The 27987-nt window shown below is 42.8% G+C and overlaps 1 protein-coding gene across 3 annotated transcripts; it reads left to right on the forward strand.

Annotated features, from left to right (window-relative positions):
* Nucleotides 1-12: 12 nt before the first annotated feature.
* LOC101948404 (WD repeat and coiled-coil-containing protein-like) lies at nucleotides 13-27971 on the forward strand. 3 transcript variants are annotated; one of them, XM_042848678.2, is made up of 4 exons: nucleotides 13-303; nucleotides 4175-6108; nucleotides 8432-8549; nucleotides 26231-27971. In XM_042848678.2, exons 2-4 carry the CDS (start codon nucleotides 4195-4197, stop codon nucleotides 26275-26277), a joined length of 2079 nt encoding a protein of 692 aa, XP_042704612.2. In that variant the 5' UTR covers nucleotides 13-303; nucleotides 4175-4194; the 3' UTR covers nucleotides 26278-27971. The 3 variants fall into 3 exon arrangements, with proteins under 3 accessions (XP_042704612.2, XP_005297393.2, XP_065443661.1); XM_005297336.4 differs by lacking the exon at nucleotides 26231-27971 and adding an exon at nucleotides 12839-13527; XM_065587589.1 differs by lacking the exon at nucleotides 26231-27971 and adding an exon at nucleotides 12839-13527 and having other exon boundaries at nucleotides 32-410.
* Nucleotides 27972-27987: the final 16 nt, after the last annotated feature.

The following is a 27987-nucleotide window of genomic DNA, read 5'->3' on the forward strand; positions in this document are numbered from 1 at the left end:
TCTACGAGGCTTTGGGGGAGGGGGGAAGGCACGCGCCCGCCCCATTGCATTCTGGGCGCTGTAGTTTTCCACTACGAGGAGTTCGTTACCAGATCACAGAGCTGCACGCAGGAGGCTAGAGTGCCGCTAGGGGGCATAGGAACGACGAAGGGTGGGGTAGAGCGTCTAAGAGCCCCGAGGCGAGAGACCGGGTGCTACGACTCAGTCCCACTCCGGCCGGGGCTGGGACCTCGGTCTGCGGGGGCCAGCGCGAGCCAGCGCCGCCATTTCACCCGCTGGGAGCCGGGCGCAGCAGCCGCTCGGGTAAGAGGAGCCGCTGGCGGACAGGCGCCCCGATGTCCGACCGGTCCCGAGGGTGCGGCGTGAGCGCGTGGGGGGCGGGGGAAGGAAGGAGCGAGGAGGAAAACGGGGTAATGGGCCCGAGTGGGAGGGAAGCGGGGCGGAAGGGAAATGATGGGAGGGAAAGCAGTGCGGGCGGGCCCGCGAAGGGGTGGGGAACAGAAGCCGGGCGGGCGGAGAAAGTGATGTGGGCGGGCCGGATAGTGTGGGCGTGTAGTTCTGGGTGGGAGGTGCCAGGAGAGAGGAAACCCCTCCTACTGCCTGCCCACCCCCTGCTGTGGGGGGTGAGGGGGCTACGAATCTGACCGTCCCTGCCAACTCCCCCTGATGCCGCAAGGGATATAGGCGCAGTGGGGGTGGCCTACTTCAGGGTACAGCCGGACAGCCAGTAGCCCTGCGATGCAGTACCAGGGCGAGGGGTGTATCTCACTCAGCACGTGGGCTCTGTCACCACCGCCCCAGCACCTACAGTCTGAGAAAGCGCTTGTGGGAAAGAGTCTTCCTTGCTAGCAGACAGCTCGTTCCCAAGATAATAACCATGCCTCATTGTAGGCACATGGACCAGGATCCTTGGCGTAGGACAGGGAAGGTGTGTTATTGCCTGCTGTTCACAGATGCATGGGGAAATGGAGGCAGAGAGATGTAAAGACTGATACTGTCAAACATAACAAGGGGTCCTTGTGGCACCTTAGAGACTAACATTTATTTGGGCATAAGCTTTCATGGGCTACAGCCCACTTCATCAGATGCATGAAGTGAAAAATACAGGAGCAGGTATAAATACATGAAAGGATGGGGGTTGCTTTACTAAGTGTGAGGTCAGTCTACTGAGATAAATCAATTAACAGCAGGATACCAAGGGAGGAAAAATAACTTTTGAAGTGGTAAGAGAGCGACCCATTACAGACAGTCGACAAGAAGGTGTGAGTAACAGTAGGGAGAAATTAGGATTGGGGAAATTAAGTTAGGTTTTGTAATGACCCAACCACTCCTAGTCTTTATTCAGGCCTAAATTTATATTAGGTGGGAGATCACTGTGCAGCTCCCCTCGGGACACAGACTCAGCAGACTGTATGCATCCGATGAAGTGGGTTTTACCCCACGAAAGCTGATGCTCAAATAAATTTGTTAGTTTTTAAGGTGCCACAAGTACTCCTCGTTCTTTTTGCTGATACAGACTAACACGGCTACCACTCTGAGACTCAGCAGTGAGTCATACCCATACCCTGATACACCGTAAGGACCAGGCCTGCCTCAGAAACACCCCAGGGCCCTTCCCCTCTGTTCCACGTGCATCAGGTGGGAGTAGACAGGGTCAGCAAGGCAGGATCCAAGTGTGGAGGGGCTTAGTGTGGGGGAATCCAGGTGTAGGTTGAAAGGGTTTGGTGTGGGGCAATCTGGGTGTGGGTGGCTCAGTGGGGGTATCCGAGTGTGGGGGGATCTGGATGCACGGGGGCTTGTTGGGTGGTTCTGGGTGCAGTGGTAATGGGACTCTGCAGGGGGTCCAGGTCAAGGTGGTTTGGGTTCAGTGGGGGGTGAGGCTCTGTGGGAGGGTCTGGGTATGAGGGGGTCTGGATGCACAGAGGTTGGGCTGATGCGGGCGCAGCTCCCTGTACAGGGATCCCTACCCCTGCAGCTGAGGAGCGATGGGTGCAGGAAGCGGGGTGCGGGGAGGGAGTTTACAGAGCTTCCTTCAGCTAGGGGAGAAATCTGGGGGTGGGTCTCTCTGTGCCGCTATAGCGTTTTAAATGTAGGCAAGCCCTAGGAATATTGTGTAACAAATCATTAAGGGCCCAGTGTTCCCTCCAGCAACACAAGTGAACAAGACTCACATTGGGTGGCCCTAAGTAAGAGTGGTGCAAAAGCGGGGAGCACCAGCTTCATGACATGCTGTCCTAAAGCTGCACTGTGGTCGATCTTTCTGGTAGTCTTTGGGAGCTTGCTAGTAATGTGGCTTTAACTCTTCTTGTTTCTACCTAGTAAATATACCATCAAATTATAAATAAAATACATTACTTTCCTAATATTAGTTTTACATGCAAGCAATTGCAGTAATTGCTGCACAGATGCTATATGATCACAAATGAGAGGAGAGTTGGTCCATGCAATTGCGAATGAGAGGGGTGGTGAGCCATGAGACAGTCTCTGTTTACACTGAAAAAGTTTGAGAACTACTAATCTATGCAATTAGAGTGCAAGGAAAGATGGCTTTGTTATTAAAGCACAGAAGAACTAGTTTCCATTTCCATCTCTGTCACAGATTTCTGCTGTGGCCTTGTGCAAGGCACTAATGGATTTTCACAGATGATGAACACCTACTTGCTTTGGGCAATGCAGATGCTTGGCACCACTGAAAATCAGGCCACAAACCTTACAGCCTCTTTCCTCATCTATAAGATGGAGACTGTAATGCCTACCTCAGAAGTGCTATCGTGAGGTTAAATCCATTAATTATTCTATAGAGGATTGGTTTACCCTGAGAGAGCTTTCCTGGTTTGTTTAACTGTCCTGTTTGCGTTGGTCTCTGTAGACAAATAAAAAAGTAAAATTAAAAAAAAAAGCAGCGCCTTGTAGAAAAATCTCCAAGACTGCACACTGAGTGCATTTTGTCACACAGCTTGCAATGACTTTAATATACACTATCAAACAATCACGTTTGTAAAAATGTCTTTACTTGTGACACATGAGAGTATTAAAACTGAATTAATTGAACATCTTTTATTAGTTTTGTATTCCACTCAGCTTGCACACAAGAAAGAGGCTAATTTTTGTTTTTGTTTCTTGAAGACGTTTAAAACATGGTGTTTTATTGGTCGTGTTCACAGCTGTATATTGAACCACAATATTTTTGCCAACACCCCAATATTTTTGCCTCCCTACTTTCCTTTACACAGTTGGTCTGTTGATAGGAGTAACCGTATTGTGGGTGATGTTGACACTACTAGCCAATCAGAGCCCGCTATGACCAATTCAAAATTACGCTGAGGCACAAAGCCAGGACAAGAGCTGACTGGACCAGAGAGCCCAACCAGGAATCTCTGCTGCTGCCTCTCCTCTTATGGGGAGCAGTATAAGAGAGCCACTGACTTCTGCCCCTGCAAAGGGAAGAGGAAGGTGGGTGGTTGCTGAGCAACCCCTTCAGCAAACTTTCTTTGCTTGCTGGAGTGGAGAATGGTGCTCCCAGCTGTCTGGAAGAGCAGTGACCCTTGGCTGGCTGTCTAAAAGTGTGAGTTCATGGCCTGGCACCATGCAGAGTGCTGACCTCAGGCTGGGGGAAAGTGGGCCACAATGACCAAGCTGAGTTCAGCCTTCCAGCTCCCACATTGGAATTCAGACAGGCGCAATTGACTGACCCTGCTCTAGTTAAACCATGGGCGATTATACTGTTTTTAACCTCTGAGGAGGAAGCAAAGCAGGCCTCCTTTGGCTGTCTGACTTGCAGGGGAACTCACAGTGTAGGAAGAGAATTGTGCAGGCTGGGAAAACCCTGGTCAGGAGGGAGATGCGGGTCTCCATCCAGGAGAGGGGAAGATTGGGGGCTGGAAGCCTGAGAGCGAGTGGCCTTGCTCGACCACAGAAGGGTAATACAGGTGCAGGTGCCCTGAACTATGACAGGTGGAGTTTAATGAGAATATCAACACTGCCCCCAGGACAGATACAAATACTAGAAAATGTACTGAAAGGAACAATGCTGCATTGGCCTGATGATATACATTAGATGACTTAGTGGTTTTTTCCCCATCTCCGACTTACCTGATAAAAAATGATTCATTTAACTGCAGAGTTGTGATCAAAGTCTCTAGACTAATGTATCACTTGTTTTTAATAATTACAGATGCCTCTCACTAGAAAAAAATGGAGCTGGGAAAAGGAAAACTTCTGAGAACTGGCCTTAATGCTTTGTATCAGGCAATCCACCCTGTGCATGGTATTGCTTGGACGGATGGGAAGCAAGTGATACTGACTGCTCTACACCTTCATAATGGAGAACCAAAGTTTGGTGACTCGAGTGTTATTGGTCAGTTTGAACATGTTCATGGACTTTACTGGGGCCCATATGCTACAGACACCACGACTCTGCTTGCTGTTCAGCATAAAAAGCACATCACTATTTGGCAGCTGAGCTATAACATTTCAGAAAGGAATAAACTCTTGGTTTCTCAGATTTGCGAAACTGGTGAGCCATTTCCAGTGCTTCCCCAGGGCTGTGTGTGGCATCCAAAGAAAGAGATCTTGGCTGTGCTTACTACCCGGGATGCCTCAGTCTTACACTCGGTTCGTCGCAACAACTCCAGAATTAAAGCCGATATAAAAGGTAGTGGTCTCATCCACTGCGCTTGTTGGACTAAGGAAGGCAATCGCTTAGTAGTTGCTATAGGCAGTGCCCTTCATTCCTATATATGGGATGATGCTCAGAAAACTTTAAATTCTTGCGTGTTTTGCCCTGTATTTGATGTGGGAGGCTACATCTGTGCTGTAGAAGCTACTTTGGATTCCCAAGTTGCTGTTGCTACTGAGCTTCCGTTAGATAAGATCTGTGGCTTAAATTCAGGTATTGCATTTGAAGTCCCAGCTGGTGGTGAAACAAATTCTTTTCCTTCACCGTCTACTGTATTATGTGGTGATGAAGAGTTCTCCATAGATGTGGGGGGGAAATCACTAGACTCAGAAAAATCTGTGCCCATTGTTTCAGTACCTTCTCCTTCATCAGCTCCTGTGGATCTAACCCATATCCTTTCCAGCAAACAAAGACTTAGTTCCAGTCCTCTCATCCATCTTAGGCACAAGGACTACCTAACAGGAAGCGGCCAGGACTCTTCACACCTGATCTTGGTGACTTTTGAAAGAAAGGTTACCACTACCAGAAAAGTCAGCATCCCAGGCATTCTGGTCCCCGACATAATGGCTTTTGATCATAAAACTCATACTGTGTCAGTAGCCTCCAATACTTGTAACATTATTTTGGTCTATTCTTTGACTTCATCCCATTTACCCAATATTCAACAAATTCAGCTTGAGAAAAGTGAAAGACCAAAGGGCTTATGCTTCCTAACCAATAAATTGTTATTGATTTTAGTTGGAAAGCAGAAATTCACTGATCCTGCATTTCTGCCATCTTCAAGGTCAGACAAGTATGTCATCCGTTTGATGATCAAAGAAATAATATTTGAAGAGGGTTCTTCAGCATCTGCAGGAACAAGTGGTAGCTCCAGTTTGAATGCCTTTTTGAACATACCTGTGAAAAGAGAGCCACCAGAAATTCTCTATACAGAAGTTCATCCTCTAAGCAGCGGACTCCTGATACCAGGTCATGCTATTATTCAATCTCCTAGTAGCAGAAGAAAACTTATTGAAGAAATTAAAAGCCCTACTTATGAGCAACGCCTGTTGTCAAGTGTGAGAGACGTCGAAGAAAGAAAGATTTCCATGGATTTTCCTCCAGCTCTGGAAACTTTGGATGTTGAACCAATTAATCGATCATTGGCCCTACATGGGCTTAGAACACCTACTGCATTTTCTAACAGACCAGCATCTCCAAAAGGGCAGGCGGATGTAGTTCCAGAAATTTCAAATTCTCCTAAAAATAACATTCTGCTAGATGAAAAAGAAGCAAGTTATTTATCTAAGAACATAGAAAAATTATGTGGCAATTTTACAGAAGTACAGCATCACCTTTCTGAGCTAACAGAACTTCTAAAATCCAGGAAGAAATTTCTTCCAGCATACCCATCTTCTCAGGAGCCCTCTTTTATTAACATCACTTATCAGGTAAGTTTAATGCTGAAAGCTCAGTGTAAAATCTGTTTGTGGCCATATATTTTAAGATTATAGATATCTTTAAAATGTATAACTCTGCAAGAGTCTCGTTCCAGATTATGCCCAGTAAGGCCCCAATCCTGCAAACAGTTATTCATGTGCTGAACTTTACATGTGAGAAATCCCATTACATTCAGTTAGGTTTAATTAGGGCCTTAATTTCTATGTGGTATAATAAGGATTGGGACTTTAATTCCTATGCAGAAGAGATGTTTTACCAGTTGTATACCAGTCCCTATCTATGGTCATGGTGCTAACAGAATTGTCTATTGTCAGATTTTGCTGATATGAAATAAAAAAAGATTAAAATATTTGATATCTCATGAGATTTTAAACTAAAAATATTGCCATTTCACAAGTATATTGCTTCAGTGTTTTTCATCCATACTTTATTTTCATCACTGGTGCACGTAGTGCACATAGGGCCATATTTTAAAAAAGAAGTGAAGATAATGTTATCGTTTAACTATTAATAGGGTTCGATTTATGCCAACAATGGTTCCATTATTCTGGAGATTTTAAACACTGTAAATAATATGATTTCCCTATTAATGAGTGTCTGCTACTCATTACCCCCATCTTCTCACTTATGCTCATATCCTACAGCCAGATCCAGGCCCCTGCACCTTTGTGGATTCCCATTTACTTCAGTGCATGGGTCCCCATATACCGATTCAGTTACAGGATCAGGGCCTTCTGATGAAGTTCTATTAAGATCTAGTGCTCTTTCCATATTTAAAAAGAAACGCTTTTCGTATCTAAAAATTCTAGGCAATTAAACCTACTCCCACTTTTAGTCGCTACCCTCATTCATTTTTTAAGAGTTTAAACAATTGTTGGAATCCAAGACCAAAGATTTACCGTATCTATCTGAAATTGAAATCTAGCCAGTTGAGTTGTACCTATACAAAGGGGTTGCACAAGTTTAACTAAGTATACAATGTGTCCTGTAGATGCTTCTTCACATATAATTTTGTGAAAAGGAAAGAACTTAGTTTGCCCTTCAGATCACAGGTTTAGTGTGAAACCTAACAGTTAGAAAATATAACTTTTTACCAGTAAAATGAGTATATTTACTATGGAAATCATTGACACAATAAACATGGATCACCACAATATCATGTTTAGAGTCAATTGCTACTCAGATTCATCCAAACCTAGGCTATCTGAGCACTGCCAGATTGCAGATTTAAGGAATGCCAACGATGAAGGAATGATTTTTTCTTCTTTCCTCTTCCCCAACCCCAGGCAATGAAATGGCTTTGTGGGACAGTGGTAGCTAGATAAACAACTCCTGTGCACCTCCAAGCTCCCCCATGAAATGTAACTGAACTGTTTTTTCAGTATGGGTCCTTCGACAGTACAGAAGAGGGGACAAGATTCGCCTCGTAATGTTTGCCCTGACAGAGACATTAAGGGTTCTCAGGGAATTCTTATAAGTGCCCTGGCTATTTTATTTAGGATAAAGTTACATTCGCTCACAGTATATAGCCTTGATAGTATCAGAGGGGTAGCCGTGTTAGTTTGGATCTGTAAAAAGCAACAGAGAGTCCTGTGGCACCTTTAAAACTAACATCTGTTAGTCTGGCTAGATTTAAAAACCCGTTCACCTGCCATGTGGGAGACACATTCTGAAGACTGTATTTGGGCAGTGGTACTTAAGGTAGACTAGCACTAGACTACATTCAGTCTTAGAGAGTGTGGGGGGGAAGGGGGGTTTACACACTCCATTAATAAACAAATAAATTCATGAGGTTTTTAAAAAGTCGGTGAAAACAATTGTTTGGGTGTAAACATTTTTTCCCCTATGGTATGTACTGCACAAGCCTTGTTGCATTTGAAGAAGAAAGGGAAACTGACTGTAAATAAAGTCAGTTTAGTTACAAAAAGGCATAAATTTAAAGTTTCCAATAAACAAATATTAACAAATACAGCAACAAAAAATTGGACTAAGTGAGGATGAATTCTTACCACTGGTTCCATGTCAGCCATGTGGCCTGATCTCTCATCCTCCATCCACATGCACACTAACCTTAGATTGTAGTTACTTTGATACCATTGCTCACTGATGTTTTCATCATAAATAAAGGGATTTCAGACCATAACCCTTGCAAACTAGTTGGTCCAGACAAATGTAGTATGTGATTTTTGCAAGTGGTACTATTGTTGAAAACAAATCTGTGTGGTGGTGTTTTGATGAAACTGTCCTATTTTAATAGCTCTGTAACTAAAACACACTCAGCTATACCTAATGGTTTCTTCCTTGTATCTACAGAAGCAGCTTTCTGGAAGTGGGATAGATGAAAGGCGAGCTGTTATTCTATGTGATGGTAAACTCCGTCTAAGTATAGTTCAGCAGATTTTCAGTCTCTCTCTTGTTGAAATGCAACATGGTAAGTTCTGTTCATCCAATACAATGAAGTTCAGATATGTGACGTTCTCAATTTGCATTACCAACAAATACAGTCTTATTTAGAAAAAAGACAAGGTGTAAAACAATGAAAAGATATTAAAAATACCCAATTTATGTTCTTGTATTAAAATTAGTTCCTTTTTACCTAAAATCTAGATTTCCTGTCCAATTTGCCTTTGTTTAGCTAACAGGTGGAGGTGCAGGAAAATCATATTTATCCCATTTTTTTATTCAGACTTTGTAGCTTTTACAAAGAGAATTCTGACTGACAGGTCTGGTTGTCTGAAATAATAATTTCTTAGAATCCCTGTTCAGTATTTTAACCTGTCAAGTTCATCATCTACTCTCATATAACCAAATTTTGTCATTCTTTTTTAACACCGCAAAGGCAGATTTGGGGATTTTGTTATGCTTATTTTTCTGATTGATTTCTCCAGACATTGTCAATCTTACATTATTGTTTTTTTTCTTCTCTGCCATTATCCACTCACCTCACACATACCCCCCATCCAACCTGATGTTTTGTTTGTGGCAAAGATATAAAAGATACATCTTTGAGATATGAAATGTTTCTCTGCTGGAAATGTTCTGTACAGTATTTTCCAACAACTAGAGTTTAACACCTGCAGGAAAAGTCCATTGGCATGTCGCTGTGCACAGCTCTTAAAGACGGAGGCTGCTGCTTCATACTTTCAGAAGTACTGACTTTTCAGATACATGGTGGTTAGAGTTCAGATATGTTTTATATTCCTATGACTAGATAAAATCATTGTGCATCATTCACCAGTGTCTACATTCTAGGAAAGATTATTAATACAATTTTGTTATTACAGCATATAGCACCTTTAATACTGAGAGATTTAAAAAAACCCTTTATACTGTATAAAAAGTTATTTCTTCAGCCACCACTGAAATGCAGCCACCTCTCTAGTGAAACATGGTGATTAGTGAACAGCACACAGTGGCGCACACAGACGTTTATGCCAAGTCCACTAGGGAAAAGCAGACAAATTTTGGAAATGCAGCATCTAATTACTAAACTGAAATTTGTCCAGGACAGTGAGATTAACGTAACTTCTTTTACAAGAAGGCCCATGGAATCTTTAATGATCACCAGTGGCTAGGGCCTCTATTTTTTATGTCTTATCAAAAAGGCATGATTAGTTATATTGTCTAAAGTTCTTTTTTTTTTTAGTAGAAAAAAATCATGGTTTTTGTCATTTTTTAAATGAACATAAGTAATATTACTGGCTACATTACTCATACTAGTAGTAATATCTTCAAATGCCTGAATTATAAAGTGAGGTTCAAATGAGGTATTAAGCATAAGATTAAAGTTCATTTGCTTTTAATAATCTTCTTGTGACATTTCTTGCAATGTGTTACATAATAGAAGTAAATGGAGCAGCTGGGAAATGTGCTTACTGAATTCACTTTTTTTTTTTCAAACCAGTTTTATTTTGTGATTGCAAAAGTGATGAGATAAAATATGAGAAGACTTGCTTATTGGATGTGAAAATTAGCAAAAGTATACACCTCTAATCCAGTAACACTTTTACAGTTTGAAAGCATGTAGGTAGTGTGTAACACTAATAAGAATACTATATGAAATAGCAACAGGCCCAGAGATTTAGGACTTGAAGAATTTTTCCCTTCTAAAATTATTTAAATTCATTATATTGAAACCATATGGCTAGAAGCAGCATATATATGTGTGTGTGTGTGCGCGCGCGTGCATAAACAAGCTCTCTGTTGGTTTTTATTAAATTAATTTGAAATTTTCTTTTAAACCTAAGAACTGAAATGAAAAGCTTAGTACATTATGTGCACATCTTATGGGTGTTTATGTAACACCTTATAAAATAAATCTTTATGGAAATGTCTAAGCATATCATAGTATCTAATAAAAATACTTTGTGGAATCTTTGAGCTACTGGTCATATTTGTCACTGCCAGTGTAGGTAGGGAAATCTTTAGTCATGTTTAAATACTAACATTGCTTTCAAAATCACTAGTTACATACAGTAAATGATTGTTTTACTAGTATTGCCATATCCAATTTGAATTGGATGGGGCGGGTGATGAAATTGCTCTGTAAAGATTTATGAATTCTGTTTGTTGACCTGATTGCTACTCTGTTTAAGATCGTAAGAATGGCCATATTGGGTCAGACCAATGGTTCATATAGCTCATTATCCTGTCTTTCAACAGTGGACAGCACCAGATGCTTCAGAGGGAATGAACAGAACAGGGCAATTATCGAGTGAACCATCCCCTGTAGTCTAGTCCCAGGATCAGGCAGTCAGAGCTTTAGGAACACCCAGAGCATGGGGTTGCATCCATGACTATCTTGGCTAATAGCCATTAATGGCTCTGTCCTGGGTTTTTTTTTTAACCCAGTTATACTTTTGGCTTTCACAACATCCCCTAGGAATGAGTTACTCCTGGGGGAATTCTGCACCACTGCACAATTTGCGCAGAATTAACGTTCTGCGCAGAATTTCCTTTTTTTTCCTCATAGAAATGTGCTGCTGGCTGCCACTAGGAGCTGCTGGACAGAGCAGAGCCCTGGCTTGCAAATAGCAGACACTGCTGGGGGGAGGGGGAGGGAGAGCTGGAGAGTTCCCGGCAGCTGCAGTTCCTGGCATGCCCTGGAGGAAGGAGGCAGCGTGCAGGAAATGCACTACAAGCCCAGGACCCAGCATCAGTCTGTTTCTCTCTCTGGATTTCTGGGTGGTAGGGGGTGCTAGTGTCTGGGCTGGGGCGGTGCCCTGCAGTTGGGCTCCGGGGAGTTTGGGGTGTGGGTTTCTGGCTGGAGATGCCCCGCAGCTGGGCTCTGTGGGGGAGGGGTTGAGAATGTCTGGGCTGGGGGTGCCCTGCAGATGGGCTCGGGGGGACGGGGTGTGTGTGTGTTTGGGCTGGGGGCGTCCCACAGGTGGGCTCTTGGGGAAGGGAGTGTGGGTGTCTGGCCCCTCAGCTGGGCTCTGGGGAGGAAGGGGCAGAGAAACAGGAACTGGCTTGTCATAGGGGTTTCTTTAACTCTCTACTCCAGGGGAGATTTTTGTTGTTGTCTGTATTGTTACAGACATAGTTGCTGACAGGTATTTTGAAATAAATTACCAAAATAATTGAAATGGGTGTGATTATATAGTGTTATTTAGACAAATAAAATATGCAGAATTTTGCAGAATTTTTAATTTTTTGGCACAGAATTCGCTCAGGAATAAATGAGTTCCACAGGTTGACCATGCGTTGTGTGAAGAAGTACTTCCTTATGTTTGTTTTAAACCTTCTGCCCAGTAATTTCGTTGGGCGACCCCTGATTCTTGTGTTATGTGATGGGATACATAACGCTTCCTTAATGCACTTTCTCCACACTATTTATGATATTCATAGACCTCTATTATATCCCCCCTTAGTTGTCTCCTTTCTAAGCTCAACAGCCCCAATCTTTTTAACCTCTGTTCAAATGGAAGCTGTTCCATACCCTTAAGCAGTTTTTGTTGCCCTTCTCTCCACAGACACCCCCAAGGGAGGAATTATAGGTGCCAAACCCGGTCAGACCTGCTTGGTAACCACAGTTGATACAAAGAGCACTATAGCTCATGTCCTGGTGTAAGAGTGGGAGAATTGTAGAATTCCACCCAGGGACAGATAAATGCAAAAGGCCTGACAACAGAGGGGCTGCACTCAGAGAGACCAGAAGGCTAGCCCTTTATCCAGGATGGGGCTTTGATGCCAAATTGGGGGTTGAGTTAGGTTTTACTTAAAATATTAACTCAAATGTCAAGACTATAGTGTGTAGTTGATCTTATTTAGCTCTGTTGGCAGTAAATATTGGCTTGACCTCTGAATATTTCATTTGAACAGGAGACCAGAAAAGAAGAAAAAGGCACGTCTGCATCTCAGTGTTCAGAATTTCATTCCCATTCCTAATCTGAAATTGTGTCATGATATATGTGTTGTAGCTGTGGCTTCTGGTGGGAAAGTTGGTCTGAGAGAACTGGCTTTTGCACAGCTGTTGTCTGATTTTCAGTCAGTAGCATTTTACACAACAATACATGTTTTTTCTTTCAGAGAAAATCCAATTTATCTCACCTCTAGGCTTAGCTAGAAAAAACAGTAAACATTCTTTTCTTGTTAAATTCAATTTTCAGATTTTGTGTTGCATCAAAGGGTCAGTATTTGGTAATATTATTTATGCCTAAAATATACTGAGTTGCAAAAAAAAAGTATTGTTAATAAATAGATATTTTAATGTCCTCATAGGTTCAACCTGGATTGTTCTCACAACTGACAGTGAAGGCTTTGTTCCATTAACATTCGGATCCATGCAGGAGATAATCATAAGAGATGCCAGTTCAAAAGGCTATAGCACCCATTCTTCCAAAACTTTGGATATCATCAGTTCTACAGAAGGGTATAGACCCATTTCTTCAGAAAGTCTGGATATCACTAGTTCTTTGGAAGTCTTAAGAGAACATTCTTCTAAAAGTCTAGACACCAGCAGCTCTTCAGAACAGTCAACCAGTAAAACGTAATTTTGAATTACGATGATATTAGCTGCTATAGTTGGACAGTTTTTAAATCATTGTCACACAGGACGGGCTCCTTTACATAACTGTCTGTATATTATAATTGATACGTCTGTTGAGTTTTTCTTGTAACTAGATCTTATACAATTTTGTTGGGTTCATCACTCGATAAATCTTCTCTCTTATTTATTTGGCCCTCTTTACACCAAGTTTGGAAACTAGTACTCTTTTACTGAGCAATATGTGTTTTAAACTTTTTTTTTTTTTTTTGCTAGAAATCATAGACCAGGCTTTGTGTCTGTGGCTGGACATCTGGCTTTCTACAAGGTTCAGAAAAAGGGCTTCCTTACCATCTTGCCTCTGATTTGTTTATGGTTTTAAATTACAGCAGAACTCACAGAATAAAAAAATAAGTAGACAGTTCTGCCTTTTCTTTTCTTTATTGGAGACAAAAAAAAAAAACCCCAACTGGTGGTCAGATCTTGAAGTCCTCAGTTTTTATTCAGAAACTCTGAAGACAAGTTGTCTTATCTACGCAAGAAAATTTTATACCTCTTCTCCAACAGTGTTGGTAATGGTATAAGCACCAGCATAACAGGCATATTTGGGCACCAGCATTGGGCATATTTATCACGTCATGAAAACTTGAGCCCTTTTCGTGCTAGCACTTGCATCTGTACTAGCACTCGTATAGTTATTATGTTTGTGGAAAGCAGGTACAAATGTTTCTAGGGTTGGCTTGTAAACAGTGAGTCTGAGACATGTACTATTTCACTCCTATCCCAAAATCAGCCCTTTGAACCATATGTGACACGGTATTGCAATGCCACAACAATGTTAGCAGATGGTAACTAAGTACAGACCCTCCCCAGCTTACGCAAGACCCAACTTACGCAAATTCACACTTATGGAAAAAGTTCCATAAGCCAGAAATAGGATTTTCGAGTTACACAATTGTTCCGTTCCGGAAAGCCTTGCATAAGTTGGGGGACGTCTGTATGTTGAGAAGTAATTTTTCAGTCACTTATGGTAGGGTTTTGTGGTTTGGCTTGTTTTATTACTCCTAAACATAGCAAATATTCACATACAAAATTTGGAAACTTTTTCTCGTTGTTTTCAAATTAGAAGGGAGCACAAAAATGTGTCTTGTTGTTCTCTTAGCCCTTGTACCTGCTGACGTGACCTTGAAAATGTGACCCATGCAACTATGTCTGCCTGAACTAGCAGGGAACCTAAGACCATATTGTACCTTTAAGAGGTGTGGACTACCATTTTCATCTCAATGAGGGATTAATTTAGGTGTGCAATGAGGATTCTTTAAATGTCAACATTATTAACTGTTTCCCTGCTCCTCAAAGCATGTAAGAAAGGAAAGAGGCAATCATATTATGAAGATCTGTACCACTTACTAATAGCAGCCTCAAATTTTGACACCATGAGTAGGTGGATCTGGAACATGCCAGTTTTTTTTCCCCCTCCTGGAACAAAAAGGAACTGAGCCCAGTAAGGCATCTGAGTCATTTCAAGGGGGAGCCAAGCCCTAAAAGTCCAGCAAGCCATCCAAGCAGCATTGTGGGGAAGCCGCACCTGAGAATCCTAGCAAAACCCACAATATATTCAGATCCCACTGAGTGGGAGCCAAACCCAAGGAACCCAATGACCATGTGTGATCAAGATTTGGAACATCTATTACAAGAGTATTACCATCTTCCCCACCCTCAATTTGCCCTTTTCCTTCTACCCTGTCTTTATTCTTCTGTATAAGCCTTGGAAAATTTGTTGGGGTACAGCAATGGCCATCACCTTTATATGGTTACGTTAAATTAATAAGGATTTAGAACTAGTCAAGTTTGTTGCTCAATGTCAGACTTTCTCCTTCAAATAGGGACTGATTCTTTATTCTCTTGCAAACAATACAGCAATTTAAAATACACTGTTGTTAACAAATCATAGAATGTCCAGTTGGACGGGACCTCATCTAGTCCAACCCCCTGCTCAAAGCAGGACCAATCCCCAGGCAGATTTTTGCCCTATATCCCTAAATGGCCCCCCCTCAAGGATTGAACTCACAACCCTGGGCTTAGCAGGCCAATGTTCAAACCACTGAGCTATTCCTCCCCCCTAAAGACACACATTTCTAAGAACTTAGTAAATAGTTTACCACCTGACCAGGGACTTGAACCCTGGACCCTCAGATTAAAAGTCTGATGTGCTACCAACTGACCTAGCCAGGCTCACAAATTGAGCTAGCCAGGCTCACAAATCAGTTTTAGTGTTCATGGACAAGGCATATATATTGTTAAAGTCTAAACACAATCCTATTACTACACTATTTTCAGGTTAAAAATTGACTATGAAGAAAATATGTAAGAGCCTGTTCCTGTAGGCTTTGATCTATTGTTGCATATAAAAACCGTGTGCAGACAGAGATTTTACGTGTCAACCCAGTTAGATTAGGAGTGGGCTAAAGAGGATTGCAAGCTTCTCTGTAAATAAGGTTCCAGGATTTCTACCTATAAAATTAAATACTTTAATCTAGTAAACAACATACTGCTCTTTTAGAAGATCACCTGCTGTGCAAAAAGGAATCAAAATGCACTAGTGAGCACTGATTCCTTGGACACCTCCAAAGTTGTTTAACCAAAAAGTCAGATGAATTATTCACCTAATCTAGAACAAATGTAAGCAACTCAAAACCTCAACGCTGGGTGCATGTTAGAAGTGTGCTGTAGTCAAGTACAGTGTCATATAAAAGTTGTCAATGGTACAGAGGTCCTAAGCCATGAGGTTCTGAGCCAGATCCAAACATCACAGTAGCTTGGAGATGTTATAAGGGAGGGTTGAGTGATGCAAGAAATATCCTTCTCACTGGGGGAGGAAGTTTCAGATCATTTACATGTCTTACACGACGGGTGGGAGTTGATCCTGTGGCTAAACATATACCAGTACCTGAAATACTAATTAGCTATATACTTCGTTGAATAATGTCATATTCACATACACCTCTACCCCGATATAACACAAATTCGGATATAACGCGGTAAAGCAGCGCTCCAGGCGGGCAGGGCTGCGCACTCCGGCGGATCAAAGCAAGTTTGATATAACACGGTTTCACCTATAACGCAGTAAGATTTTTTTGGCTCCCAAGGACAGCGTTATATAGGCGTAGGGGTGTATTTGTTGTTTCTGAGTGACAGCAGTGTGCTTGGTGCTTTCAAACATAGAAGTTATAGTTTCCTCCACTTTAAGAGTTTACAATCTAACTACCTCCACCCTGCTAGGCACTGCATGGACAGATCCCTGAAGTCAATGGAGCTCTGCACAGGCACTGGGATCTACCTGTATGGAACATATTGCAGGAGCAGCAACTTAAATCAGACAAGTATCAGAAGGGAGCCGTGTTAGTCTGGATCTGTTAAAAGCGACAAAGAGTCCTGTGGCACCTTATAGACTAAGGCTTGGTCTACACTACCCCCCTAATTCGAACTAAGGTACGCAACTTCAGCTACGTGAATAACGTAGCTGAAGTCGAAGTACCTTAGTTCGAACTTACCTTGGTCCACACTCGGCAGACAGGCTCCCCCGTCGACTCCGCGGTACTCCTCTCGCCGAGCTGGAGTACCGCAGTCGACGGCGAGCACTTCCGGGTTCGACTTATCGCGTCCAGACTAGACGCGATAAGTCGAACCCAGAAGTTCGATTTCCAGCCGTCGAACTAGCGGGTAAGTGTAGCCAAGGCCTTACAGACGTATTGGAGCATAAGCTGTCGTGGGTGAATACTGACAAAGTGGGTATTCACCCACGAAAGCTTATGCTCCGATACATCTGTTAGTCTATAAGGTGCCACAGGACTCTGTCACTTTTTAAATCAGACAATCAATACAATTCAGCCATTCTACAGCTATTAACAGTACAATCAGAGCATTATGGCAAAAAAAAATAATGAATAGCTCTGTATATGTATACAGAGATTTGGAATAAGTTCACTGGAAATCTCAAAAGTATTAAATCCTTGGATTTATAGGATTGGTGATTAATTGTCCTGAATGCAGGAAAGCGTATAAATCCATAATCCTCTTCTCAACTAAGCTTGAATGTAACAAAGGTCCAAACAACTGAAACTTTATAAGTTAGGAGTTGCAGTCATGAGACCTTAAATATCAACAATGAAGACAATTTTAAAAGGACATTGTCTTGTTCCTTCTTTGACATCTTTTATAATTTTTTTCAGCTTGTACATAGCACAGCTGCCAATGTACTGTATACGAATAGTACCTGAAATAAATATAGCTATAGCAGTAACTGCTGCAGCTATTACACTAAACAATTCAAAGTTATTTGTCATCTACCGGTAACTCATCACCTAGAACTGCAGCCCATGTGAAAAACGAAAGGCACTGTTGTCCACAGGCTTAAAGCATGGGACTGGTTAGGCTTATTAAATGGTTGTGACACGCTAAAGGAGTGCAAAGTATTATTATTGCATTAATAAGCAACAAATAAAATACCCCAACAGGTATTTAAACAAAATGTTTAAAAATAATTTCATTGAAAACAAGAACAAACATTTTCCCCCATAAACATTCTTTTGAAAAACTAATTCCTTCTAGACCCTCCCTCATGTGAATAAAAACAAGATAGAAACGAATGTAAAACTTACTTGAGACATCATGCCTCACACTTACTCTGGAATTCACTTTCTCTATTGGCTTGATCCAGCCTGTGGTGGTTATCCTTCAGGGCATGTTTCAAATCCTATTCTAGCAGGAGTTCGCTTGAGTTGGTGGATCTGAATTTAAATTTACATTAATATGTGGGGGTTTTTTTAATCCTTTTGCCATCTCTGTCATAGGCATTTCTAATATGTCCACCAATATAGGCAGCCGGAGTTGATACTGTGACAGAGAGTTGTGTTTTATGTTTGACATACATGCGCCTAGAAGTGGTGATACATGTAGTTTATACAAGAAAATAAGTAAAGTATTGAGATTACTGTAATTTCACTGAAACTTCAAGACAGATGTATTGTTGCTGTTGGGGACAATCCTGTTTATGTCAAGAAATGCACAGAAGGTGGGTGCCAGGATCTCTTTGAAATTTTATTAAAAAGTAATCTTCAGTTATTTCCATATATGTGTATGGGGTAAGAGGTTATTGCATTTTCTTTTATCTAAGATTTCTGAAGGCTCCTTATTGAATATGAAGTTCTAGGAGAATGTGTACTCAGCTGGTGCCTTTGAAAAAGAGATCCTGAGCATTAAATGAATTTTGCACTCTCAAATCACAGTTAATCTTCTGTTTCCCCAAAATGTTTTCAAAATAAGTGAAAAATTAATAAGCCAGATAATAATGCAAACTTCCATATATCCATTGTATCTCACAATATTGCAAGCTCCATAACAACCGTTAAAAAACAATAACTGGATTTAACATTTCTGAACAGAACAAAATTCCTCTAAAACTAAGGCTTACTGAAATGCAAAGATACAGCTAAAGCTGCTGTTAAATGGATTATCGTTCACCCCTAGAAAGGAACTAGCCTTAGATAACAGATTTCCTCTTAGCTTCCTAACAGCTTTTCCAACCCTAAGGAAACAAATCTTAGGAAATACCTTTCAAGAAGGGTTCCATTAGATTAGTACAACTACTGTACTCACACTGTAGCTTCAAGTACAGACATTACTTCATTGGCCATAGACCAATATAATCTTCAGCCATGGGTAGTTCATATTCAAGCTAAAGATTCTTTACTAAAAATTATCCTTCAGCCAGAGTCATTATCCGTGCCCCTCACAGGCACTTCAACGAAGGACACTTTCTTCCAACACTAGGATACATTTTCTGTAAATGAAATTCAAATAATACCCAGTGGTAGCTCTGACCACAGATAAAACTCTGGACAGAGCACAAGAAGTTTTCTTTTCAAACCTTAAAAGGGAAAAGCGCCTTCCTGCTATAGGTCCCAATTCAGCAAAATAATTAAGCCTGTGAAGAGACCAACTGAAGTCAATGAGACTACTCACATGCTTAAAGTAAGGCACATACTTAAGCACCTCACTGAATCAGGGCCCAATCTTGATACTGCAGCCGTTGCCTCGAAGTAGCTTTCTGCATTGCAAAATCTGAGCAGGGCCGGCTCCAGCATTTCTGCCTCCCCAAGCGCAAAAAAAAAAAAACGCCGCGATCGGCGGCGGCAATTTTGGGAAGAAAAAAAAAAAGCCGCGATCGGCGGCGGCAGTTCAGCGGCAGGTCCTTTGCTCCTAGAGGGAGTGAGGGACCTGCTGCCCCCAAATTGCCGCAGGTGCCGCCCTTCTCCCTTGGCCGCCCCAAGCACCTGCTTGTTAAACTGGTGCCTGGAGCTGGCCCTGAATCTGAGCCTTGGTTTTTCATGTGTGTGGCTCACAACATATGGAGAGTTGGCAGCTTGGGAGTTCGGAAGAAGCAGCGGCTTCAGTCAATTGGGGATGCGTATGCCGTTTTTGCAGGGGTCAGCAGCACCCATTGTGCTCAGTTAAGGAGCAGTGTTGAGGGGGTCCTAGGGGAACCACAACCAGGTTGGCTGGAGAAGAGTTAACTACAACATGAAGCCTCGAGTGCAAATACCCAGGGCTCAGGCATAAGCTTCCAAGATATATATCCTACATTTTACATTGTTTCCCTGGCAACTCCCCAAATGTTCTTCTTTATTCCCCCACATGCGCCCCCCTTCCCCAGAAGATCATACATTGTACCAATCAGCTATTTGGCTGGCTGAAAAGCATGTGGATTGCTCCCTTCGTTATAGATCTCAGCACTCACCACAGCAGCAGGTTAGGTGGCCATTAAGCCACCTTACCTGACCCACAGTCCAGGGTGTTATATTTCATCACATATACTAAGTGCCATGTCCTTATGCGCCCTCCGTGTGAGAGCACCATAATGCTAACCATTGGGATGGGATCAGCTGTTTCTACTATACCATATGTCTGCTACAGGAAGAGGGGGCGGAAATGGGTTAATAACAGTGCTGCTATTTATTACAAGTATTTATTTATATTGCACTTTAAAGAGGGTGTTTGGAAGTCTGAGCCCCAGAGACAGAACGCTTGTTTTTGTAAGAAACTTCTTTTAAACAAACAAAACCAAAAGATGAGACTGGAGCAGAAAATTAAAATCCCCGCCTCTTTACATAATGGGCTTGCACAAGGCTCTCTGCTCCTGGCCTCCAGTCAAGCCCATTCCTGCCTCTTTTTGTGCCATCAGGGCTGGCTCCCTCTCCATCCATAGTTCTGCTGTTAGCCTGGCACCCTGATTTCCTTTCCTGTCACCTGCTTTTCCACCTCTTTTTTAAAAATAAATAAAGGCCACACCACTCACATCACCGAGTTGAGAACCGCAGTTCCCTCCACGAGTCTACCTCCATGGGACCAGATATGCTGCTGTACCAGCCTTATGAGTGTGCTGGATCTGCTAAGCAGGGACTATAACTCCCATCAGCCTCCCCTCCCCCCTCCTGGACTGGTAAGGGGAAAGGTCCTGCACCAGTAAGTAGCTGGTGCTGTTTTGAAAGCAGCAGTTGCAGAGCTAGCAAGGAGCAACAGCGAAGCTGGATGCAGAGGCTGCAGGGTAAGTCAGGAGCTGCGGGGTAGCTGAAGACGGAAAAGATTCCCTGGGAACTGTATGCACAGCCGCGTGAATGCCAGCTGGTGCAGGTCTCCGGGGGACTAATGGGAGAGCAGCAGTGGCTTGGCTGGGACCCCCGCATTGGGGGAGGCTAGGCCTGAGCACCTGGGGGGCCAGACCATGGTCCCGCCCCCTGCTCCGTCCTGAGGCCCACCCCACTCAGCCTCCTCCCCCCGCCCGAGGCCCTGGCCACATTCTGCCCCCAGCCCCACACCTGCTGCCCTCCCCCACCCACCACTCACACCTCTTCACCCCCTACCCAGAGGCCCCTGTGCTCACTACTTGCACCTCTTCTCTGCCTCCATCGAGGGGCCCCCCCACCTGCTGCCCACGCCTCTCTGCCCTCTCCCACAAGGAGCCCCCCGCTGCTCTCTCTCCCCCGCCCCCGAGGGACCCCACCACCACTCATGCCTCTCTTCCTCTCAGGGGGTGACGAGGCATGAGCAGCAGGTGGGGCAGGGGTGCGGGGGAGGGGGTGAAGAGGTGCGACAGGTGGGCAAGGGAAAGGGACAGAGAAGCAAGTGCAGCAGGTGGGGCGGGGCTTGGGGGAAGAAGCAGACCGGGGGTGGGAAGAGGCGCAGCATGAGCCCCCAAAGGCAAGAGCCAGGAAGTGGGGGGCCACACATGGTAGACCTCAGGTAACAGTAAGCAAAGGAATATTATTTTCTCACCTGACTCTGGCCCATGGGTCTCTCTGCCCCCTTCCCCCAGGGGACATGGGGGAAGAGCAGGACACTGGGGTGGGGCCTCGGGGTGGAGTCTGGGCGGGGCCACGGCCCTGGCACCCTTTTGGTAGTGCTCCAGATCCTGTTTGGGGAGGCTTAGCTTCCCCATGGCTATTATACCTGCCCCCCATGCAGTGAGCTAGTGCAGAGCGGCTGCAAGGAGAAACACTAACTGGCTTGGAATTGATGGATTGGTAACTGATTAAAAGATAGGAAACAAAGGGTAGGAATAAATGGTCAGTTTTCAGAATGAAGAGAGGTAAATAGTGGTGTCCCCCAGGGGTCTGTACTGCGACCAGTCCTGTTCAACATATTCATAAATGATCTGGGAAAAGGGGTAAACAGCGAGGTGTCACAATTCACAGATAATACAAAACTACTCACGATAGTTAAGTCCCAGACAGACTGCAAAGAATTACAAAGGGATCTCTCAAAACTGGGTGACAGGGCAACAAAATGGCAGATGAAATTCAATGTTGATAAATGCAAAGTAATGCACATTAGAAAACATAATCCCAACTATACATATAAACTGATGGGGGCTAAATTAGTTGTTACCACTCAAGTAAGAGATCTTGGAGTCATTGTGGATAGTTCTCTGAAAACATCCACTCAATGTGCAGCGGCAGTCAAGAAAACAAACAGAATGTTGGGAATCATTAGGAAAGGGATAGATAATAAGATAGAAAATATCCTATTGCCTCTATATAACTCCATCTTGAATACAGTGTGCAGATGTGGTCGCTCCATCTCAAAAAAGATATATTGGAATTGGAAAAGGTTCAGAAAAGGGCAACAATGGAATGGCTTCGGTATGAGGAGATATTAATAAGACTGGGACTTTTCAGCTTGGAAAAGAGACAACTAAGCGGGGATATGATAGAGGTCTATAAAATCATGACTGGTGTGGAGAAAGTAAATAAGGAAGTGTTATTTACTCCTCATAACACGAGAACTAGGGGTCACCCAATGAAATTAATAGACAGCAGGTTTAAAACAAACAAAAGGAAGTATTTCTTCACAGTCAACCTGTGGAACTCTTTGCCAGAGGGTGTTGTGAAGGCCAAGACTATAACAGGGTTCAAAAAAGAACCAGATAAATTCATGGAGGATAGGTCCATCAATGGCTGTTAGCCAGGATGGGCAGGAATGGTGTCCCTAGCCTCTGTTTGCCAGAAGCTGGGAATAGGTGACACTTGATGATTACCTGTTCTGTTCATTCCGTCTGGGGCACCTGACATTGGCCACTGAAATGAAACTTATGAAACTTGCAAGCTTCTATTTGCTCGACTAGAAACTGGCCTACAGATGGTACCCCAGGCACTAGGCCTGAAGAGCCCTGACTCTTGATTGGACTGTCCCAGGGCCCAAACATTTAGCCCAGTGCTCACATGAACTGTAACAGTTTGTCTGTCTCTATATGTAGGCCGTCTGCAAACTTTCCCTTTCCTGCCAGTCCGAATAAAATACTCTTTCACGTAGCCATGTGTCTGAGTGGTTATTGGGACCCACCAGGGCTAGTGCCTACAAGGTCTAGTTCCTGAAGCACCTACACTGCTTGCCTCCGAGTTGCAGTAAACATGGCACACTACTCTCACCGCAGGGTTTAGTGTACTCCATGCCCCAATGTGTGTTACATGCGGCATGGGTGCAGACCTTTATCTTTCCCACTAGCGCTCCTGCTCCTTCAAAGACTTAAGCTTTAACTCCCAGTTGGACTCCTAATCAAGCCAGCACCACTTTCCATAAGCTGGATGGGTACAGGAGGGAGGCACACAGGCAAAGAGCCAGTTCTACTCAACAGTATGATTTCCTCCTCTTGCTAGTGATTCATCGAAGACTCTGCCTCAGTAAGAATAAAGGGCAGAGAGAGAATTAATTCATTCTGGAAGCTGCAAGCCTTTGACAATAGGAATGCTGGTGCTGTACGTCATTTGTGATGGATCCCGGTAAACACTGGCAGACCAACTGTTCTGAAAGAACTGGCAGACAGCAGCTGACAGCCACCTTCATTTATTTCTGCAAAGAAGGAGCACTGCAGCCAGCTGTTGTGCGAACTTGTGCACTGCCAGCATGTAGGCCAGCCACACTTCAGAGAAAAGCCAATTCAAATGCTGGGCTAATGTGCCAGGCAGAAGATTCTGCACAAATGGCAACTTGTGCTGAATTATAACATGGCAATTTTGGCAAATGTGGAACTGGAATGAGATCAACGAGGCATCTTTCTTTTTTGGCCTGGGGTCAAGTTTAAGCTGGAGTTTTTAAGAGACAAAAGCCCTGACTTGGCTGTTTTCAGATTCAGTCTTAATTTAGTCTTGCTAAACACTGACACGAAGCGTGATGCAATGCCCATAATGCTAGTGCTTTTAAAGTTTGTTGGAATGTTACTGGATCAGACGGGGACAGATGAAAGGCAGAAGGCTGATGCAGCAGTTGCAATGTTTATACTTTTTATTAACCATTCACTTCCCCCCCGCAAGTTAGCAGTGTGAGGTGCTCCTTAGAAGCCAACAGCCCCAGAAGGAGAGGAGTGTAGCTGTGACAGGGGACACTGTTCTGTTGTTGGTGTTTGTTAAAGTACTCACTCATGCTGGATTTTTCAGTCACTGTGAGCAATGTGTATGACTAGGTGCCTGTCATCTCAGGGACAAAGGTGGAACTAAAATGAACACTAAGGCTGGGATTTGTAAAGAGGCAAACGGAGTTAGGATCCAAAATCATTACCTTGGAGCTGGGTGCCTAATGCTCTTGGGCCCCTCTGGAAATCCAAGCTAGAGTGCCTAGCACCTTATTCCACTTTGCATCTAAAATCTCCAGAAAGTAATGTATCTCCCATTTTATGACTGGTTCCTGCCTGTGCAGTGCTGGAGACATATGTTTAGTTCTTCACTCAGTTGGGCAGTTTGGTTTTAAAAAATAATTTTTCAGCCTTCCCTGTACCCATGCCTTTCCCACACAAACTGGCAAACAGCTAGCGTCCCGGGGGCAAAAATGTACAGACAGGCGGCGCCTTTGGCAGTAGCAGCAGGAGCTGTTCTGTGAAGCATTTGGCTGAGTTTGAGCTCACACGCTCTTCAATGTAAGTTTCCGAGATGCCAGGGTTCCCTTTTTTGCTGGTTCTGATTCAAATTATGTTAATCTTGAACACAACCCTACAGCAGAAGAAGCCACTGCTTCATTGCAATGCTTCCATCAATAACAGCAGCACACATGCCTGTTGTACAAATCACTTGACAGCTCTAGAAAAGAGGTTTCAGTTTAAGAGACTGCTTTGCTGCTCTGCTCAGTTCATTTTATTATGTCACTTAATCCAGATTTTTATTTGCAGTGATTTATTTTCACAAACCCCAGGACCCCTGCACAATTATTTCAAAACAAAAAACAGATGTGCAAATGGCCTACTGAGTCATATAATCCAAATGTACAATACAGGATTGTTCCTATTGGATAGTTTATGCAAATTTTCTCCAGTTTAGTTTTCAATGTGCCAAGCAAATCACTTATGACACACAGGAATTTCCCAACCTGAGGTCCATCTAGTCCAGTTTCCTGTCTCTGACAGTGGCCAGTACTAAATGCTTCAGAGGAAGATGCAGGTAACCTTCCATTAGGCAGAGCTGGGATAATCTATCCTCCACATTACAGCTCAGAATTCCTAATAATTTGAGAATGGTTTAATGGCTGAAGCATAAGGGTTAATATCTCTTTCAAAATTTGTTAGCATTAACTAGCATAACTTTGGCTATTCTTGTTCTCTATCTAGAGGTCCGGGTTCTTTTTGAATCTTGCTAAGGTTTTGGCCTAGATGATATATTGGTACAAAGAGTTCCACAGTTTCGTTACAGGCTGTGGGACACTTTCCTTGTATCGGTTTTGAATTTGCCACTTTTTAATTTAATTGAATGTGGCCTTCTACTTACAGCATAACGCTGGGAGAACAGAGAACTGCCTTTGGGAGAGTATTCCACAGCTGAATAAATCTAGCATCCGGTAACTTTTCTGGGTAGACTTAATTTTCGCATCTTCTATTTCATCCCATGGCTCCTAGGTTTAGATAGGCCATTTTTATTTCACTAAATAATTCCTCTTCTTCCTGGGTGTTTAGATCAAATATTTAAAATAGTTCAAATATTTTATTTGGTTATGTTCCCTCCAAATCAAATGATACATGTATAACTCTTTTTAATCTGTCCTAATAAATCCATCCAGCCCTCTCCCTCCGACCCCATAAAAAGAGAATGATGTTAAAGCGAATTGCTGAAAGGCCTTGGGATTAAGTGTTAATCTTATTGCCTCATACAAAAGTATGTTCAAAAGAAATGAGAAATAGTGTTCTTTACCAGCAGCCACCTTTAATTTTTCATATGTAATTTCTAGGCAGACTGAAAATAGTACACTCTTTCCACTGGCTGTTGTATGAATCACTAATGAAGGCTCCAGAAACAAGGATTCCATTTAAATGACTGCTTTGTTGTTCTGCTCTGCCTCACTATTAGTATGCTGCTTAATCCAGATTTTTATTTGCAGTGTGCTGTGACCAATGAAACTTCAGTGCTGCTATGGGGCTCACAAAGGGTAACAAACAATTTTAAAGGGGCACTTCCTCTCCTTAACAATCACATTTTGAAAATAACTTTGTCAGCTGCATTACAGACACTCTAGCCTATTTAAAAATGAGCTTTTAAACAACTGATCTGACTTATTTTTACACATTTGTTTACTCTTTGCCTTTTTCTCAGATTGGACAGTGAAAAGGAGACCCGAAGACGAGCTCTGTGAAGCTTGAAAGCTTGTTTCTCTCACCCACAGAAGTTGGTCCAATAAAGGATATTACCTTACCCACCACCCTTGTCTCTTTAATATCCTGAGACCAACAGGGCTATAACAGTGCAAACAACAACAACAACAACAAAAACTCTAGTTAGTATCACTTCTTGGTTCTCTTGCACTAGCAGGCTACAGCTAATAGAATTTAGAGTTGAACATAGGATTGCAAATAGAGCTGGATGAAAAATGGGGGAAGGAAATGGGGTGACACTTTCAAGTAATTTCTTTCTGCAGTGTTCAAAAAGGAACAATTTTTTATTCTAAAATTTTCAGTTTTTCATTTTACTTTCCATCCACATCCATCCCCCTTTTTTTCTTTCCTCACTTTAAAAAGGGAAAGGAGAAAAAACAGAACAAACCAAAAAAAACCCCACCCCACTGCAATTTTTTGTTTTCAAATTTGATTGGGGAAAAAATTGGATGGGTGGGGGAGGGGGATGAAACCAAGAAAATAAAAAAATGTTCATGAGCATTTCTGATAGAGAAAAAAAGGCCATTTTTAAAACATTTTGTGTTTGAAAAAAATTGGCCAGCTCCAGCTGGTGGGAGGATGGGAGTAATGAAATAATGTTTGTTTATATAAAACAAAATAGTTTCCAGTGGATTTTTTTTTAAATCCTGAAAATATTTTTACTGATTTTAGATGTTTTTAAAGCGTTTTCCTTTAAACCAAACTTTGGGTCAAACTTGAACTGGCAGTGTCCCCTTTACATGGGCAAAATCATAACTGTCCAGTTCAGGAATTCTTCAGCTCCTGCATTCTATAGAATACTTTAAGATGAATCCTCATATGCATCCACCTACCTTCCCTGACTATTTTTCTTCTCAACATATTTAATTCTAGGAATCAACAGGAAGGGCTTTGGAGGATTAGAGACTATAGCATTAGTGCTGCTGGTCTAGCTAAGGCAATGTTTACAACATGGCTAGTCTGTTTTCTGTCCAGGGTAGAAACAGATTGGCCAATGGTTACAATCCAGCTGCTTGCTAAAGTAACTCCTTGTGTGGTAAGAGTCCAACACAAAATAAATGGCTTCTCACAGCCCAATTTCAAAGAGAACAAATAAAAAAGTTAAAGCTTCCTACAGCCAGAAACCTCAAGTAACAATAAGAGGTGGACCATCAAGCAAGTGAGGGAGTGATGACTCAGGGGATTAGATAATGGGCTAGCCTACCTTTTGCCTCTAAATTAGGGATTCGAATCCAGCCCAGGGTGGTAGTGACAGAGTTATCATCCAATGGCTGTTCAATGGCCTACACAAAATCAGTTTGCTGGCGTCAACTTACTAGGGACCTGTGGGTCTACTTCACAAAACTTCCATCCCCTTAGTACCTGCCTCTCACTCCTAGTTCTACTCACCCCCTAAAAGAACAAGCCTCCAACCTTCCACACCCACTCTATGGTATCAGCAACCTAACAGTCCTGCTCTGCCCTGCAGCTCTTCTTATATGAGCCTGGCAGGCAACAATTGGTTGCTCCTTTCAACCCCTTTCTAATTGGCTGCCTCTGTCGAGAAGAGAAATTGGGTCAAGACATTAATATTTGCCTACTTCCCAGGAAATCTGATTTTTTTTGTTCATTTGTTCCTGATACAAACCATTTTAGCTCTATGTTTGATGTAGGTATGTAAATAAAAGTTACTGTTCACTTCACTTGTGTGTACGCCTT

The sequence above is a fragment of the Chrysemys picta genome, chromosome 3 (genome assembly GCF_011386835.1).
Source record: "Chrysemys picta bellii isolate R12L10 chromosome 3, ASM1138683v2, whole genome shotgun sequence".
Taxonomy (NCBI): domain Eukaryota; kingdom Metazoa; phylum Chordata; order Testudines; family Emydidae; genus Chrysemys; species Chrysemys picta.